The sequence below is a fragment of the Lycium ferocissimum genome, chromosome 10, assembly GCF_029784015.1.
Source record: "Lycium ferocissimum isolate CSIRO_LF1 chromosome 10, AGI_CSIRO_Lferr_CH_V1, whole genome shotgun sequence".
NCBI classification, from domain to species: Eukaryota; Viridiplantae; Streptophyta; class Magnoliopsida; order Solanales; family Solanaceae; genus Lycium; species Lycium ferocissimum.
The window spans coordinates 43545711-43563289 of NC_081351.1; the positions used below are offsets into that span (position 1 = coordinate 43545711).

General features: G+C 34.9%; 3 protein-coding genes across 3 annotated transcripts in view; all 3 read left to right on the forward strand.

Annotated features, from left to right (window-relative positions):
- Window positions 1-1493: 1493 nt before the first annotated feature.
- LOC132034933 (uncharacterized) lies at window positions 1494-2369 on the forward strand. Its single transcript, XM_059425265.1, has 3 exons — window positions 1494-1611; window positions 1660-2138; window positions 2184-2369. Exons 1-3 carry the CDS (start codon window positions 1494-1496, stop codon window positions 2367-2369), a joined length of 783 nt encoding a protein of 260 aa, XP_059281248.1.
- A 4478-nt stretch (window positions 2370-6847) lies between these two features.
- Window positions 6848-9087, forward strand: LOC132034935 (uncharacterized mitochondrial protein AtMg00810-like). The gene is made up of 2 exons (XM_059425266.1): window positions 6848-6943; window positions 8212-9087. The coding sequence occupies exons 1-2, from the start codon at window positions 6848-6850 to the stop codon at window positions 9085-9087; spliced, it is 972 nt and encodes a 323-aa protein (XP_059281249.1).
- A 5863-nt stretch (window positions 9088-14950) lies between these two features.
- Window positions 14951-17579, forward strand: part of LOC132034936 (hyphally regulated cell wall protein 3-like) — a 4353-nt gene continuing 1724 nt past the window's right edge. Inside the window, exons 1-2 of the mRNA XM_059425267.1 lie at window positions 14951-15054; window positions 15936-16048. Coding sequence (XP_059281250.1) covers window positions 14951-15054; window positions 15936-16048 — 217 coding nt within the window. The remainder of the gene's footprint in view (window positions 15055-15935; window positions 16049-17579) is intronic.

Sequence of the window (17579 nt, forward strand, 5' to 3'; positions counted from 1 at the left end):
GAACAAGAGGGAGTACTAATTTTAGAATGATAACCTATTAAATGTGGTTTTCGCTGTGGAGAAAGTTCTTTGACAGTTGGATTATGAGTTCGAATTCATAGCCTAGCAAGTACGTGACAGTGAATCTTACCATACATATATTTTTAGACATCAGTTAGAGGCTCATAATTTGATCGTGAATTACAACATACATTTAAATTTTACGTTGAGTTAGTATTCATCTTTCAGACTATTATTATCTAAAGGCCTTATGATTACTTGGATGATCATTCAATTCAGACCTTCGTCTAGATAGTAAAATATTCATTTTCTCCAGTAAACCATTTTCACTTTGAGCTATATTGACTCGAAAGTGATGAGGGTTTTGTCTTGACCCCTACCTTGTATTGAATAGCAAAATTACATATGGATGGAGGATGTGAGCATGAACTCCACAACACACAGGATGAACAAGCTCACCTATAACAAACATGTGTAATCTAAAGTTCCATAAATTACGTCACTGATTAATCAGGACAAACTAAAGGCATAAACAGAGGAAGTTTTTGCAATAGAAGATGAAATCCCAGTTGGGGTTTTGAAGAAGAGTACTTTAGTTTACTAACATCTGTATAGTTAAATGTTTGTATTTCGTACCTAGATTTATAATCTCTTCAGCTTTGTAATTGAGGTAAGGACATTTAATCCCCTTCTAACTATAATTTTGATGACGTGCTAAGGTAACGCCACCATACGGCAGAAAAATTTAGTTAAAGAAAAAAAAAAACAAAGGCACTTAAAGAGGGCACACATTATACAATGAAACTAACAAAAAAAAAATTACTGTATTAGTTTGTAAGAATAAATTGATCTTCTACAGTATGCACAACCAAACAGTAACTCCTATAGAGGTGTATAAATAGATCGTAGCTAACAAAAAAGTTAGATTCGTCATATCGAATCCTGAAGCTAATACTGTTGGAAATGGAAATTGTTCGTTGGTGAATAAGAAGAAATTGACAAAGATTTCAACTGATTAGAGGTTTTCAGACAATACATCGTACATATCAACCAAGAATGACAAAACTCATTTTGGGCTATTTAATACACTTGGGCTTTTGGTTTTGGATGACCGAATACAAAAGAAAAAAAGGCCCAGTGAAGACTTAACACTGCACAACCCACTTCAGAGATATACATATATTCTCAAGGAATATACCACATATTTGTACACGTATTCCTTCTAGTATTTTCCTATTTCTTGTACAAAGAATAATAGTACAATTGTGGTATTTTGACAGCCAATCATGTATAGGACAGCTGTGGTATAGTTAGTTAGAATAGAACATTCTTTTCTTCCATTAGATTGTATTTATACACATTTTTGCTACAAGGAATACACACAGAAAATTTCCTATCTTTCCTTGTTTTTTCCTATATGGTATCAGAGCAGTAGGTCTTTCTTCTTTAATCCATCATTCATTTTCAATCTTGTCTCAATCTTCATAGCTGAAATGAGTGGAGAAAACTCAGAATCTTCTCAAACCAACCCAATCAATGACCATTCTAGTCCCTTTTACCTTCACCCATCAGACTCACCAGGAATGTTGTTTGTCAATTCTCCTTTTGATGGCAAGGGCTATGCAGGTTGAAGTAGAGCTTTTTTCATTGCTCTTTCAGCCAAGAACAAGCTTGGCATGATTGATGGTAGCATTGAGGCACCGGATGTCACCTCTGTTAATCACAAACCTTGGGCCAGGTGCAATGACATGGTCATTTCCTGGATCCTTAACTCTCTCTCTAAGGATATTGCTGAGTCTGTCCTTTACTCCAAGACTGCAAGAGAGATCTGGAAAGAATTAGCAACAAGTTTTAGTCAGTGCAATGGAGCACAACTCTATCAACTACAAAAGGAATTATCAGATGCAATGCAAGGTAACCTAGACATAGCAGGCTATTTTACTAAGGTTAAGAAAATTTGGGCTGAGCTTGATGCAATCATTACTTTTGATCATTACAACTGCAAGTGTATTTGTGGAGGTAGAGTCAAAACAATCCAGTCTCATCAGGATGGTAGGCTGATTCAGTTCCTCATGGGACTGAACAGCAGTTACTCTAGTGTCAAAAGCACCATTCTGATGATGGACCCTTTACCTACTGTTAGTTCTGCCTACTCTTTGCTCATTTAAGATGACAAACAAAAGGAGGTGCACATGGAAGCACACCCCTCTGAGTCTGCTTTCATGGTTTCAAACCCAAGGTTCAGTAATGGTCAAAGATTTACTAACAACAACACTCAGCAAAACAACAACAATGGTGCAAGGTTTAGTAACAACAATCAGAAATATGGTTGGTCTGATGGAAAACTCAAAGGGAACTTTGACAAATAGAATTCAGAATTGTTTTGTACAAACTACAAGATGACTAATCATAATGTTTCCAAGTGTTACGGGATAATTGGTTTTCCCCCAGCTTTCAAATTTACCAGGCCTAGGAAGAATAAATTTCAGACTCATAGCAATGCAACATCTGTGGTTTCAGAACAAAACAACAATCATGCAGTACCTGATGGGGATTTTTCCAATTTTGGGAAGCAATTGACTCCTGAACAACACAGTCAATTGGTGACCCTTTTGCAGCAGTATGAAGGACAAAATGATGCAACTGCTGAACCATCAGTCTCAGCAAACTGTGCTGGTATCATCACACCTCATTTTAATCCTAAGTCTTATTCCTTTTCTTCTCAAATTCAATCTAATTCATGGATTTTAGACAGTGGAGCCTCAGACCATATGACATTTGATCTTTCTTTATTATCTAATATCACATCATTATCAACAGCTTTGTATGTTAGTTTGTCAAATTCATAAAAACTCAAAGTCACACAAAAGGGAACTATCACAGTCTTGCCTAATCTAGTCCTACACAATGTTTTATTTGTTCCAGCGTTTAAATTCAATCTCCTCTCAGTTCATAAATTCACCTTACAGTTTCATTGTATGTTTATTTTCTTTTCCTTTGGTGCAATTTTTCAAGGCCCTTCCATGAAGAGCCCAGTGGTTCTTGGTGAAGTTCAAGAAGGTCTCTACATACTCAAGTCTACTCCTATCAAGACAAGTGCAGTCCCAGTTTCTCCGGTTTCCACCCTATCTAGCAGCTTATCTTCCAAGTCTAGTAGTTTATCTTATAAGTCTAGTTGTAATTTACTTTCAAAGCACCTGTTTGTTCTAATTCCAGTATTGTCAATGTAAGCCTATGGCATCAGAGGTTGGGGCATTTGCCCATATCTAATATGAAGAATATTTCCAGTTTTCCTATACACTCTACTCTGTCTAATTTACCTTTTCCATGTGATGTTTATGCAAAAGCTAGACAATCTAAATTACCTTTTCCTTCCAGTACCATTTCCACAAAAGGTATCTTTGAACTCATTCATGTGGACACTTGGGGTCCTTATAAAGTCACTACCCATGATGGTTTTAGATATTTTTTAACAATTGTTGATGACTATAGTAGAGGGACATGGACTTATTTGCTCAAAACCAAGAGTAATGCATTCTATATCTTAAAATAGTTTTTAACCATGGTAGAAAGACAATTCCAGACAAAAGTCAAAGTCATCAGGTCTGATAATGCTAAAGAATTAGGTTCCAGTCTAGCCAATTCTGATTTCTTGTCATCTCAAGGTATTTTACATCAAACCACATGTGTTGCCACACCACAACAAAATGGTGTGGTTGAAAGGAAACATAGACATCTTTTGGAAACATGTAGGGCATTGCTTTTTCAATCTCATATTCCTTTGTCTTATTGGGGGACTCTCTTTTAACCTCTACCTACTTGAAAAACAAGTTTCCTTCAAAAGTTTTAAACCATAAAACACCATATCAAATCCTCTTTCACTCTTCTCCTGATTATGGTTCACTCAAGACATTTGGTTGTCTTTGTTATTCTAGTACTTTACCACATTTAAGAAACAAACTTGATCCCATGGCAACCAAGTGTGTCTTTATTGGCTATCCTTCTAATCAAAAGGGTTATAACTTCTGGATTTACAAACTAAAAAGGTTTTTGTTTCTAGAAATGTCAAGTTTTTTTAGTTTGTTTTTCCATTTTCATCCATTTCACCCTCTTCTCTTGTTTTTCCTACATATCCCATTTCTACACCACTTTCAGTCCCTATCACTACTTCCTCCAACACTGATTTTTCCACTTCTGATCATTCACCAACCATTCCAAATCACACTACCATTGTTCAAGCTAAATCTCCTATTGTTCCATCTTCAACTCCTACACATTCTCCTCTTCCTACGGATTCTCTTTCATCTCTCACCTCTCACCTCCTATGTCACCTATTCATGATTCTATTCCTATTCCTGATCAAGCTCCCATTCATGACCCAGTTCCTAATGAACCAGTTCCTAATCCTAATCCTGTTCCCATTAGACAGTCTTCCAGAATTAAAAATCCACCACCTCATTTGGCAGACTATATTTGCAATGCTGTTTGTTTATCTGATGTGACTAACACTTGTTTTCATAAAGACTTCTTCATCCTCTTACACTCTCATTTTCTGCTTTAACTCACTCTAATCAATCTTTCCCAAACACCATTGCCCATATTACTAAACCAACTACTTTTTCACAAGCATCATTGCACCCCTGTTGGCAAGCTGCAATGGAACAAGAGTTTTCAGCTCTACAGGCAAATCACACATGGGATTTAGTCCCACTTCCTCCTGGTCACAAAGCCTTACCCTCAAAATGGGTTTATAAAGTTAAGTATCGAGCAGATGGATCACTTGAGAGATACAAAGCTCGTTTGGTTATTAGGGGTGATATTCAAAGACAAGGAATCGATTATACTGAAACCTATTCTCCAGTGATTAAAATGACTACAGTCAGGTGTCTCATTGCTGTTGCTATTAAAAAGGGATGGGATTTGCTCCAATTAGATATTAATAATGCCTTTTACATGGCAATTTACAAGAAGAAGTATATATGAGGATTCCTGCTGGTTTGAAGGTTCACTACTAAAAAACTGCCAAAAATCGACACGTCAGTTTTTTACATTTCTAATTTTTTAAAATTATTTTAATTAGAAACCGACGGACGATGTCAGTTTTTTTGGCAGAATTTTAAAAATATTTAACCGCCAAAAAAACTGACGTCCCACGTCGGTTTTATTAAAAAAAAAAATTAATATAAAACCGACGTCGTACGTTAGTTTTATTTTTAAAAATATTTTAAATAATATGCAATTCAATTTGTTTTTTTTTTAAATAATAAATAATTTTTTTTTAGGAAACCGACGGACAGGGTCAGTTTCCTTTTTTTTTTTTTTAATTTTTGAGTCAAATCTGGTCAAACGTGCTAGAAAAACTGACGGACAAGGTCGGTTTTGTCCGTCGGTTTTTCTTTAAAATGGTAGCAGACGGGTTTTAGACCCATTTCTTCTTCTCTTCCAAATTAAAACCCCCCCCCCCCCCCCCCCCCCCCAAACCCTACCCGCCGCCCCCTCCCCTCCGGCCAGCCCATCCACCCATTTCGCCACCGCCCAACGCCGCCGCCTGCGCAGCCCGTCCCCACCAACCCCAGACCCGTTTTGAAGTTAATTACTTGAGGTTAGTTTCTCTTAAATTAGGGCTTTTAAAATTCTTTCAATTTTAGTTTTATTTGTAGATTTTAGGCCTAATGCTAATCTATTTAGCTTTGTTAAACATCATTTGCAATGTTATTAATGTTGAATTTGTGAAAAAAATGTAAACTTTATTTGACTAGTTTAGTTGTCATTTTTTTTTTTTGGCTTGAGATTGTGTTATATTTCATGTTCTTTATCAATGTATTTGTGTTAGCTTAGTTATCATTCTTTGTAATATTATTGATGTTGAATATGTGCAAAAATGTATACTTTAATTATTTGACTAGTTTTTTTTTTTTTTGTTGGATTGTGCTTTTTGTTAGAATTTCATAAGTTATTAGAATTGTTATTGATCATTCCAAATTAGAATTAGTTGAGATTGTGCTTTTCAAATTAGAATTGTTAAGTTATAGTATTTCTATAACCTCAATACTAAAATGTAGATTTTATTTCTCTAGATTTACTTTTCACTTTTTAGAATTGGTTGGAATTGTGCTTTTCAAAGTTAGAATTATTAAGTTATGTTAGAATTATTAAGTTATAATATTTCTATAACCTCAAAACTAAAATGTAGACTTTATTTGACTAGATTTACTTTTCAAATTTTAGAATTAAAGTTAGAATCCATAAGTTATTAAAGTTAGAATTGTTATTGAGAATTCAAAGTTAGAATTGGTTGGGATTGTGCTTTTCAAAATTATATTAAAGTTAGAATTTATAAATTATTAAAGTTAGAATTGTTATTGTGAATTCAAAGTTAGAAGTGGTTGGGATTGTGTTTTCTTAAGTTATATTTTAAGTTAGAATTCTTAAGTTATAATATATTTCTATAACCTCAATAATTTGTGGGTATAGTTTTGTAGATGGATCGTATGTGGGTGTATAATATGAATAATAGTAATCGTGTGGGTGTACATGATGAATTTGTTAAAGGTGTTGATGGGTTTATCACACATGCAATGACACTTCACCCTTTTCAAAATGAAGGGGTAATTAGGTGTCCTTGTTCTCATTGCCGGTGTATGAAGTATTTGAAAGGAAGCGGTTAGGGTTCATTTATATAGTCGTGGGTTTAGCGAAATATTATGTTTGACCGATCATGGAGAGGCGATGGGGTCAATGGTATATTTTACAATATGGTTGTCGGTAAAAGTAGTGTGTATCGGGAATATAGTCATGTCCAATATGATAGAGTTAATGATATGGTTAATGATGCTTTTGGCGTACGATGGGTTTGAACTTTGAGCAAAATTTTGAGGAACCTCCTAATGAAGAAGCAATGCGCTTCTATCAAGAATTAGAAGAGGCTAGTCGTCCACTTTGGGTAGGGAGTCAAAGCATTCTAAGTTGTTTGTTGCAGTTAGAATGATTAACATCAAATCAGATTGGATTTATTCTTTGGAAAGGCTATGGACTCAATGATTAAGCTTGTAGGGGAACTAGTTAGTCCGAATTCGACATACCTAAGAGTTACTATGAAGCAAAGAGATTGGTTTCCAAATTAGGATTGTCGTATGATAGAATTCATTGTTGTCCAAACGGTTGTATGTTGTTCTATAAGCAAGATGCTGATTTAAATGAATATAAAATATGTGGACATGCGCGTTATAAAAGGACACCTAGTGGAAAGACGGTTCCAATTAAGGCGATGCATTATTTACCTTTTATACCTAGGTTAAAGAGGTTGTTTGCATCGCCAAGTTTTGCTCCTCACATGAGATGGCATAGCGAAAATAGAAGGCCACCTGGTGTTATGTGTCATCCATCGGATGGAGAAGCGTGGAAACATTTTGATAGAACTTATCCTGATTTTGCTAGTGAACCAAGAAACATTCGTTTGGGTTTGTGTGCGGATGGTTTCACACCATACTCTGTTTCGGCTGCACCCTTTTGGTTGGACATTTAAATATTTCTGAACTTTGAAGGTCTATTAAGATCGTATTTGATGTGTTTAGATAGTGTTTGATGTGTTTTATTATTACTTAGGGTGATTTTATGTGTTGCGGCTCTTTTAGAATTGATTTGGAGCATTTTAATGCTAGTTACAGTTCTGTTACATGCGGTTTTACTGCAAGGTGTGGTTGCAGAAAATGCATGATTTGCATGCAGGAAATTTTCCAGAAAACCGACGGACAACCGACTCAGTCCGTCGGTTTTCTGGAAATTAATTATTAAATTTTATGAAAAAACTGACCTACTGTGTCGGTTTTTATTTAAAATAAAAAAAACTAAATAGAAAACCGACGCAGTGCGTCGTTTTTTTCATAAAATATATATTATTTTTATGTAAGATAAAAAAATCAGAAATTAAAAAAATCGACCCTGTCCGTCGGTTTTTTAATTTATATTTATTTTTTAAAATTATTGAAAAAAACCCGACGGACTACGTAACCGACGCTGTCCGTCGGGAAAAACCGACGTGGTCCGTCGGTTTCCAAAAAGCGAGGCTATGAAAACCGACGGACCGTAAAAGGTCGGTTTCCCGTCGGTTTCATTAAAAAAACCGACTCGGTCCATCGGTTTTGGCCGTCGAGTTTTCCCCTTTTTTTAGTAGTGGTTTCTAATCCTAAGCTTGTTTGCAAATTAAACAAGTCCCTTTATGGACTTAAGCAAGCATCTCGCCAATGGTATGCAAGGCTTACTTCTGCTCTCCAATTCAAGGGTTATTCTCATTCTATGAATGACTATTCACTCTTTTTCAAGAAAACAATCACTGGTGTGTGCATTCTTGCTATCTATGTTGATGATATCTTAGTAACAGGGGATGATCTTACTGAATTAGCTGTTCTAAAGGTGTTTCTACATTTAGAATTTCAAATTAAGGATCTTGGACTTGCTCACTATTTTCTTGGTATGGAATTACTCTACGAGAAACAAGGTTTGATAGTGACACAGAGGAAGTTTACCTTTGACCTTATCTCAGAATTCCATTGCCTCAACAAGAAACCTGTTTCTTCCCCAATTGAACCTTCTACTAAACTTCAGGCAGATGTTGGTGAACTTCTTACCGACCCAACCATATTTCGTCGACTTGTGGGTAAACTAAACTTCTTGACCCATACTCGACCCGACCTCTCCTTTGCTGTTCAACACCTCAGTCAGTATATGCAATCACCTCGACAACCTTATCTTCAAGCAGCTATTCACTGTGTCCGTTATTTAATTGGAAACCCAAGTCTTGGCTTATTGTTTCGATCTACTTCTACCTTTGATCTTCAAGCTTATTGCGACTCCGATTGGGGTTCTTGTCCAGAAACTCATCGATCAATTAGCGAATTTTTCATCAGTTTTGGGGGTACTCCTATCTCGTGGAAATCAAAGAAGCAACCTTTGATTTCACTTTCCTCGGCAGAGGCTGAATATCGTTCAATGCGTCGAGTTGTTGCTGAGATTACTTGGTTAGTTCGATTGTTGACTGATCTCACCGTTTCCCCTTCTCTTCATGTACCTCTTTACTCAGATTCTTAGGCTGCAATTCATATTGCACGAAACCCTGTCTTCCACGAACGTACCAAACACGTGGAGATCGATTGTCATTTTGTCCCATGAACAATTTCTTGCCGGACTTATCTCGTTGCATTTTGTTCCTTCCACCTCTCAACTAGCCGACATATTCACCAAATCACTTCTAGGTGTTCCTCACAATAATTGACTTGGCAAGCTGGGGGTTTATCCACACCCTTCCAACTTGAGGGGGGGTGTTGCACATGGAAATTGTTCTTTGGTGAATAAGAAGAAATTGACAAAGCTTTCAACTGAGAAGAGGTTTTCAGACAATACATCGTACATATCAACCAAGAATGACAAAACTCATTTTGGGCTATTTAATACACTTGGGCTGTTTAATACACTTGGGCCTTTAGTTTTGGATGACCGGATACAAAAGAAAAAAAAGGCCCAGTGAAGACTTAACACTGCACAGCCCACTTTAGAGATATACAGATATTCTCAAGGAATATACCACATATTTGTACACGTATTCCTTCTAGTATTTTCCTATTTCTTGTACAAAGAATAATAGTACAATTGTGGTATTTTGACAGCCAATCATGTACAGGACAGCTGTGGTATAGTTAGTTAGAATAGAACATTCTTTTCTTCCATTAGATTGTATTTATACACGTTCTTGCTACAAGGAATACACACAGAAAATTTCCTATCTTTCCTTGTTTTTTCCTACAAATACAGGGTTCACTCAACCGTTTAGTACATGATGGGTGCTAATCAAGTCTTATCCCAGTTTGGGAGCGTGACATTAAGCTTGAAAAGCCAAGGAAAAACGAGCACAGACAAGTTAAGGGTACGATTATAATTGGGAAAATAAGAGTATAATTATCCTAGGGAAATAGTATTAGTGACAATCACAAACAAAAAGCAGCTTGGACTTTGGTATATATGTAATCCTCTGCTAAAGCAGCGTATTGATTCCAAAGCTAGTGAATCTTGCTCATTACTAGAACAAGATCAGTAAACCAAAGAGAGTGCAGCATAACACTGAAGTTTAACTACAAGGTCTGATGAAGTACTAGTTCAAAACAGCAACAAATTCAAATACAAATATGCAAACCATATCTTTTATTTTAAGGAGTCCAGCGTCCATTTTTGACATTGTCACCAGTTTCAGAGACCTATTCCTTTGTTTTTTGGATCACCTTTTCCTTTGGTTTCACCGCATCCACAGGTACAAAGCCGTAGCTGCCAAAACAAAACAAAAAAAGGTAATAAATAAAGTTGAATGATTCAAAGGATTCATTATGCGTTTATGAGTTGTTTATAAGTTAAACTCAGACGTAAATAATTGTAAGTTAGCTTTGAACAAATGAACAAATTTCAAGCAAAGAAATGAGGATTGAATTTCATAATGCTCTTTGATAAACCCTATATTATAATTTTATAAATGCCTATGTTAAAATAAAATTAATTCCACATAACATCATATATGAGGATTGAATTAAAATATCCCAAATCCAATGGATAGCTAGGAAAGTTTAACCTGTGAAACTAATAAGGATTAAATCCACAATTTCAAATAAAAGCAACATTGTGTCAATAACAAATTGGCATATATACTAAAAAAAAAAAAAGTTGTTATACTAAGTATTATTGAATTACAATAAATAAGTGTGTGTGAGTGCTTGTCACGCGCGTGTTTGAAGGAGAATGGAGGGATAAGATTAATTAAATCGTGTAAACGACAAAATAAAGATTTGCAGTGAGTACACGATAAAACGAATAAATAAATAAATGCAGTTCAAGCACCTGACAAATTTACAATTTGCACGAACACTGACAAAAATAAAGAATTAAAGAAAAACAGTAGTGTACCCGACAAAAATGAAGATTTGTATCTTATCCAACAAACAAATATTTGCAATGGGTACACGATAGAATGGAATAAATAGATAAATGTAGAACAAGTACTCGACAAAATTTAAGATTTTGATGTGCTACAAAAGTAAAGAATGATAACTGAAAGAATAAATTATAATGTAGCTTATCAGAAATAAATGAAAATCTGCACCAACGTGCGACAAAAATAAAGAAAGAAAATTCAACATGCACCAACGTGTCATGAATATACAATAGAAAGGAATGAATTGGTAAATGTAGAACAAGTAATCGACAAATTTAAAGATTCTGCACCAATTCAATAAACACAATTATTGATAGAACTTTTTAAAGATATGATGTAGCATATCGGAAATAAATGAAGATTTTGCATAAGCTAACAACCAAAATAAAGAGAGAGAAAAAAGGAATTATACCAGTACTAGTTTAAACCATATAAAGGAAATTTTATGACGATTATCATGCACAAGTTCCACTTAATAAAAGGAAAGTCACTAAATTACGTACACAAGAAGTTTAAGAGTTAAATGAGCAAATGATTTGTGTTGATATAAACATCTAAATGCATCAAGAAAAAGCCAAGTAAGAACAACTAGTTGAGCATTTAGAACACCGAATTAACTTCATACTTTTTCTTGTCTAAGAAGATTTATATTCTTATTTCTTTTACTCGTCTGAACTTTTGGTTCATGTTATTTTATCTAATTACATTTCAGGCCTCATCAAATTTACTTGTATTTAAGATGCATGTTATTCAAAGTAAATAGAGCCATTTTATCCTTTTGGAACAAATTTACTAAACTTCAAATTGATTATGGATATCCTAGGCACAGTGGCGGATCCAGGATTTTTCGCCAAGGGGGTTCGAAAATAAACATGTAGTGTCTGAGATTTGAACTTAACCTCAAGGTAAATTTTGAATCCCCTTAACCAACCTCTAGTCTTATGTTTAGGGTATTCAAAATCTATATGTACATAAAAAATAAAAATAAAAACTACCTTTTATATATATTATAAATTTTTGCCGAGGGGGTTCAGGAGAACCTAGATCCGCCCTGCCTATGCATAAGAAATAACCCCATCGATTTTTAGGATCGATTAACTTCTTCGCAAGGCCTAGCGACTAGTCTGAATTCCCTCCGTGTAAAGCTCATTAAAGGGGAAACGCTCCCTATCAAGATTTTTTTCATTCTCAGAGCTCGAACATGAGATCCTCCACATGCTTATTAGATTTTGTACATTCCTTAAAGAATCATATGCCTAATTAAAAAGTTAAACTAACCTAAAGAAAACCTACACCATACAGTACTACAAAAATCATGAATTAGCTATGGAGAAATTTCATAGCTAAAAAACAAGATTCGTTGTTAATGCTATTTAGCGACTAATTAGCAAAAAAAATTGTTAGCAACGACCAATTTAGCAATAGATTAGCAATGAAGTTCATTGCTTCATGTTTAAAACCTTTTTTTTAGTGATGATTTGTTTTAGTATGCTGAAATTATATAGATTCTTTATAATCTAATTAAGTGTCGCACCACATCATTCAACTGCTCTATCATAAACAAAACTAGTATCTTTTAGTGCTGAAAATTTTCCTTTTTGTTCCTGTGTTAGTGATCTTTTAATTTATTTATTTTTAGTGATCTTCTAATTTTTCAATAGAAAAAATCAAGAGGATCAATTAAAGGGAATTCTCCGGAATTAAACTATATATCTGAACACTTATTTAGTTACATTGTTACAACATTAGTTAATGGCTTTATCTCTTTAATTTGTTCCACTTATTTCGATCTTGGTTTTAGAGATCTTAACATTTTTAGTTAGGATGCTAAAAAAATTCACCACTTAATCGTAGCAATTTTGGGGTTGTCGTTGATATATACTCAATATATAACAAGTGTATAAAAATTAAATATCAAAATTATTTTTCATTATACAGACCTTGTTAGGTGTTGTTGTACAGTATAAAAATCCCTAAATGTTACACATATATTAACAGACATCATCCGTCTTTTAAAACAAAAAGGATTCAGTATATATATATATATATACCTCCATAAAAATTCGTGTAGCCTCTTCAGGTGTATGAATGTTAATTATGTGATCAAGAACCCCCTCCTAAAATTAACAAGTAAATAAGAAATTAAAACATCAGCATTACTGGTAAACTCAATATAAGGGTGTCAAGTGGGCCGGGTCGGGCCGGGCCGGGCCATTTAAACGTGGGCCACAAGGGGCCGGGTCGGGGCCGGGCCGGGCCGTAAGTTAAGGGGCCGGGCTTGGAGAGGGAAAGGGTGTCCGGCCCAGCCCACCTCGGATAGGGGCTACACCTCGGGCTAACCGGGCCCGTTAGTGGGCCGGGCCGGGTTTTCATTAGTGGGCCGGGTTGGGTTTTAATTATTTTAAAAAAAAATTCTAATACTAAAATTTATTAAGTTTGATACTTTAAAATCTAGTTGTTGTCGACTTTATTTTAACCATCAAGTTCCTTAAATTATACTTTCGCCCTATTTTCAATCTATAAATACCATTCATTCTTCTCCATATTATCTCACAATTTCTACTCTCCTCTTTCTCTAAATTTCCTACTCATCTAAATGGGAACTAAATGGTTACAATGCACATGAGTTTTGATACTAAACCAAAGTTCTTAATTAATTATCTCATCTGATCCTAAGTCCTAATGTCATGTGCAGATTGTCACCTCTCCATCATCGGCGGAGACAATTCAATAAGCTAAAAAATATTTAATTATTATTATATATAAAATATTTGAAACTAATAAGATTTTATTAATATATTATTATATATATAACTAATAGTTTATATTATTACATACTGTATAACCTATTGAAATATTTTTGAACTTGTGTAAGCCAAAGCAAGATAGTAACTTAAAAGGGGTATTTGATTTATTTCACGCATCGGCAATTTCGCAGAGGCTTGTCATTTCACCGATTTTGTCACCTCATTATAATGTCTTGTTGCTTTTGGGCACTGATCAATGTTTGTCCCTCCTTGTAGAAATTTATCTTGGAGTTGCTGCTTGTGTAGGATTAGTTTTACACAATTACATTTATAGTTCTATTTTGACTGCGTACAAATTATTATTCTTGTAAATAAAATCATAAATAAAATTATAACACAAATTTGAAAAGAAATTCAAAGGCTCAGTGAGCCTTTAGTTTTATTAATCAATAATTGCAAAGTCGAATTTAAACTTTAAAGCTTACAAACTTTCCCCAAGTTCTTACTTGAATAAGAGACACATTACATGTTTTAATGGTTAAGTTTTAATTAACTAAAGTAAGATTCTAACTATGGTTTGAATAATTAATAAATATTTCATATATTTGCTTCCAAAATTTTAAGAATCCCACAATTATAGCTACAACTATTTTATTGGGATACAATGTTTTTAAAATACTTATTATTAGTAATAAATGTAGTACTTATCTTTTTTTTTTTTTTAATTTGAAGTGGGCCGGGCCGGGCCGGTGCCCCGGTGGGCCATCACCCGGGCGCCGGTGGGGGGCCGGCGGGCTCGTCCACCTTGTCCGCCCACCCCCAATAAAAACCCACCTAGCCAAGCCCCTTACACATCTTAGTGGGTTTGGGCCGGGTGTGGTGGGCCGGGTTTACCGGGCCGGGTTCGGGCTGGCCCGGCCCACTTGACACCCTTAACTCAATATAATATATATATACAGGTGTATGAGTGTTGATTATGTGAAGAACCCCCTCCTAAAATTAACAAGTAAATAACAAGAATTTGAACACATCAGCAGTACTTGTAAACTCAATATATCTGCTTTAGAAAATTCAAAGAAATTAAGAGAGGCATATATAAACTCAATATATATATATATATATATATATATATATATATATATATATATATATATATATATATATATATATATATAGCAAAAGTACCTTAAGGGCATTGAATTCTTCCCGAATTAAAGTCTTGGGCTCTTCGATGAACGACAATGTTAATGGTGTTGATAGTGGTTGTGATAGTGGTGCTGACGATGATAGCGGTGATAGTGGTGGTGATGATAGCGGGGCGGGATCTACGCTGTCGTGGGTTCTGGGAACCCACACCCGACACTGTAACTTTTGTCGAGACTGTATATGGAAAAATCGTTACTGATATAGAATTCCTCCTGGAACCCCCTACTGAAACAGGCAGATAGTTCCGTGGCGAAATGGAACGCAGTTAAGGATATGTTCCAGTGTTAGGCGAGGGTTCAAACCTCGTTGGCCTCACCAAAGTTCTTCTCTCTTTTTTGTTTTTGTTTTCTACAAAACACTACACACTAGACCAACCAAATTAAAACACTACACCAGCCAAATGAAAACCCCACAATAATTTCTCATTCTTTTACTTTAGTTTCTCTTATATTATGTTACAATTTTTTAATTTTCAATTAACCATCTCATGCCCCACCTCTAGCTAAAATATATGTTATGTTTAAGTGGTTTGTTAATTTGTAAATATATATAATATATATTGAATACAATACTCGTTTTTTTAGTTATTACTAGCACTGGCAAAATGGATAAAAAAATTAAGTAACTATCTAATATAACCATTGAATATGAGTTGGATAACCTACTTTTTAAAAATAGATCAAATATGACTATTATCGATATTATCCACTAAAAAATGGATATTCATATTATTAATACTCATTTGTCTGCTTGTTATTTTTCATGAGCTCTTACTTTCTTGGAGTTAAAGCTTATTTTAGTTTTTAGCTTGTGTTTTTATCTGACTATTCCTAAAGTCATGTTCATATTATCCCTCGATTAATTCATTTTTTGTTCGTGTTAAATATGGGCGGATCGGATATTTTATTTATTTTTGGTTAACTCGTTATTTACCCGCTCATGTCTAATCCGACCCGACCCACTCGTTTGCCGCTCCTAGTTATTACTGTATATGAATAAAAAATTATTAGGAACCCACACACTTTAAATCCTGGATCCGCCTCTGATGATAGCGGTGATAGTGGTGGTGATGATAGCGGTGAATATGGTGGCGTTAGCGGTGAAAATGGTGGTGATGATAGCGGTGATAGTGGTGGAGACTCCATAAAGTGCTCAAAAAGATAATAGAACTAAAAATTGGAGAAGAGATAATAAAGTACTCAGAAGATATTAGTTTTATGAAGTGAAGAAGATATATTAAAAGTAAAGGATTGGAGAAGAGAGAAAGAATATGATAGACAGAAAGAAGAGAGATAGTAGAAGGATTTTATGAAGTGAAGAAGAAAAGGGACAACGAAGGGAGACGTTACAAAACCTGGAAATGGTGGTTTCTCGACGGTTTAGCTTACTAGCTGGTTTTCATGGCTATTGAGATGGTTAAAAAAATAAAAAAGCATAAAAAATAAAAAAAGTGGTTGAGAGCTTGTTTTAATGGAGGTTTTAGATGGTTGTCATAGTGGTGCTAACAGCTAATTTTTGGTGTTTAATGGTGGCTATGGAGGTTTAATTAAGCGCCTATTTTCATGGTTATAGAGGGTGAAAGAGCTACTGGTTCGTTGCTATTTGGTGCTAGGTTTGGTTTTGTAGCCAAAAAAAAAAAGGATGGAACTTTTTTTTTGTAGCCATAACACACTCACCTTCACCCTCCCAACACCTTTTTTGTTTTCTCTTTTCTCTCTCTCTATCCCCTAGTATGAACTTTGTTTTTTGGTGATCAAGAAAATGAAAAAGTAGATGGTTTAAAATAATCTTGGACTTATCTTATGAGTTTGGGTTAATACAATTTTGATATAAGAAATATTACCAACAAGGTTTGTTGTGAGATGGATAGGATTCCTCCACCCTTCATCAAAAGTCTCGGGTTCGAGTCCTGTGTGCGGGAAAATGTCACGCCCCAAAACCCACCCTAGACGTGACCGGCATCCGACGTCATGAACAACATCGGAAGAACCTAAACAACACAATAATAATACTTGAACCCGCTGTGTTCAACGTTTGCCTCCAACAACTTATAAATTAAATGTAACAAATTATGACTACATGAATTAAATCAGCGAAAGTCTTTAATATCATAAGAGTTAATCAAAACGTGACAACGCCCAAGAGTTAACAAAACTCATTAACTACCCACAACAATGTATACTATGGAGCTTCTAGGATAAAGAGGTAATAGTTTGACTCATCGGGACGCTAAAATTTCAAAACTAATAATAGAAGAACAAAATAAAAGGGTGTCCCACGAATGGACGTGTGGGCTCACCAAATCAGCAAGAATGCAAATAAAGTCCTTTCTAAGCGACCGAAGTATCAAGAACTCCGCCTCCTCCGCTACCTAACATACCATCAAAAACAACAATGGTATGCCTGAGTACTTCGTACTCAGTGAGTGCCTCGGGGACAATAAGTAATATATAAAAAATAAAATATAATAATACATAAAGAAATCAGTTCCGAAAAGATAGTATAAAAACTGTCATTCCACTTGATGATTCTTAATATCACTTATTGCACAGTTTATAAAGTCATTTCAAAATCTCAGTTTCAATTATGCTTAGTTCCATAATAAAGATGGATATCACAACCACCCATATAAGCCCAACTCAATATCAACAACA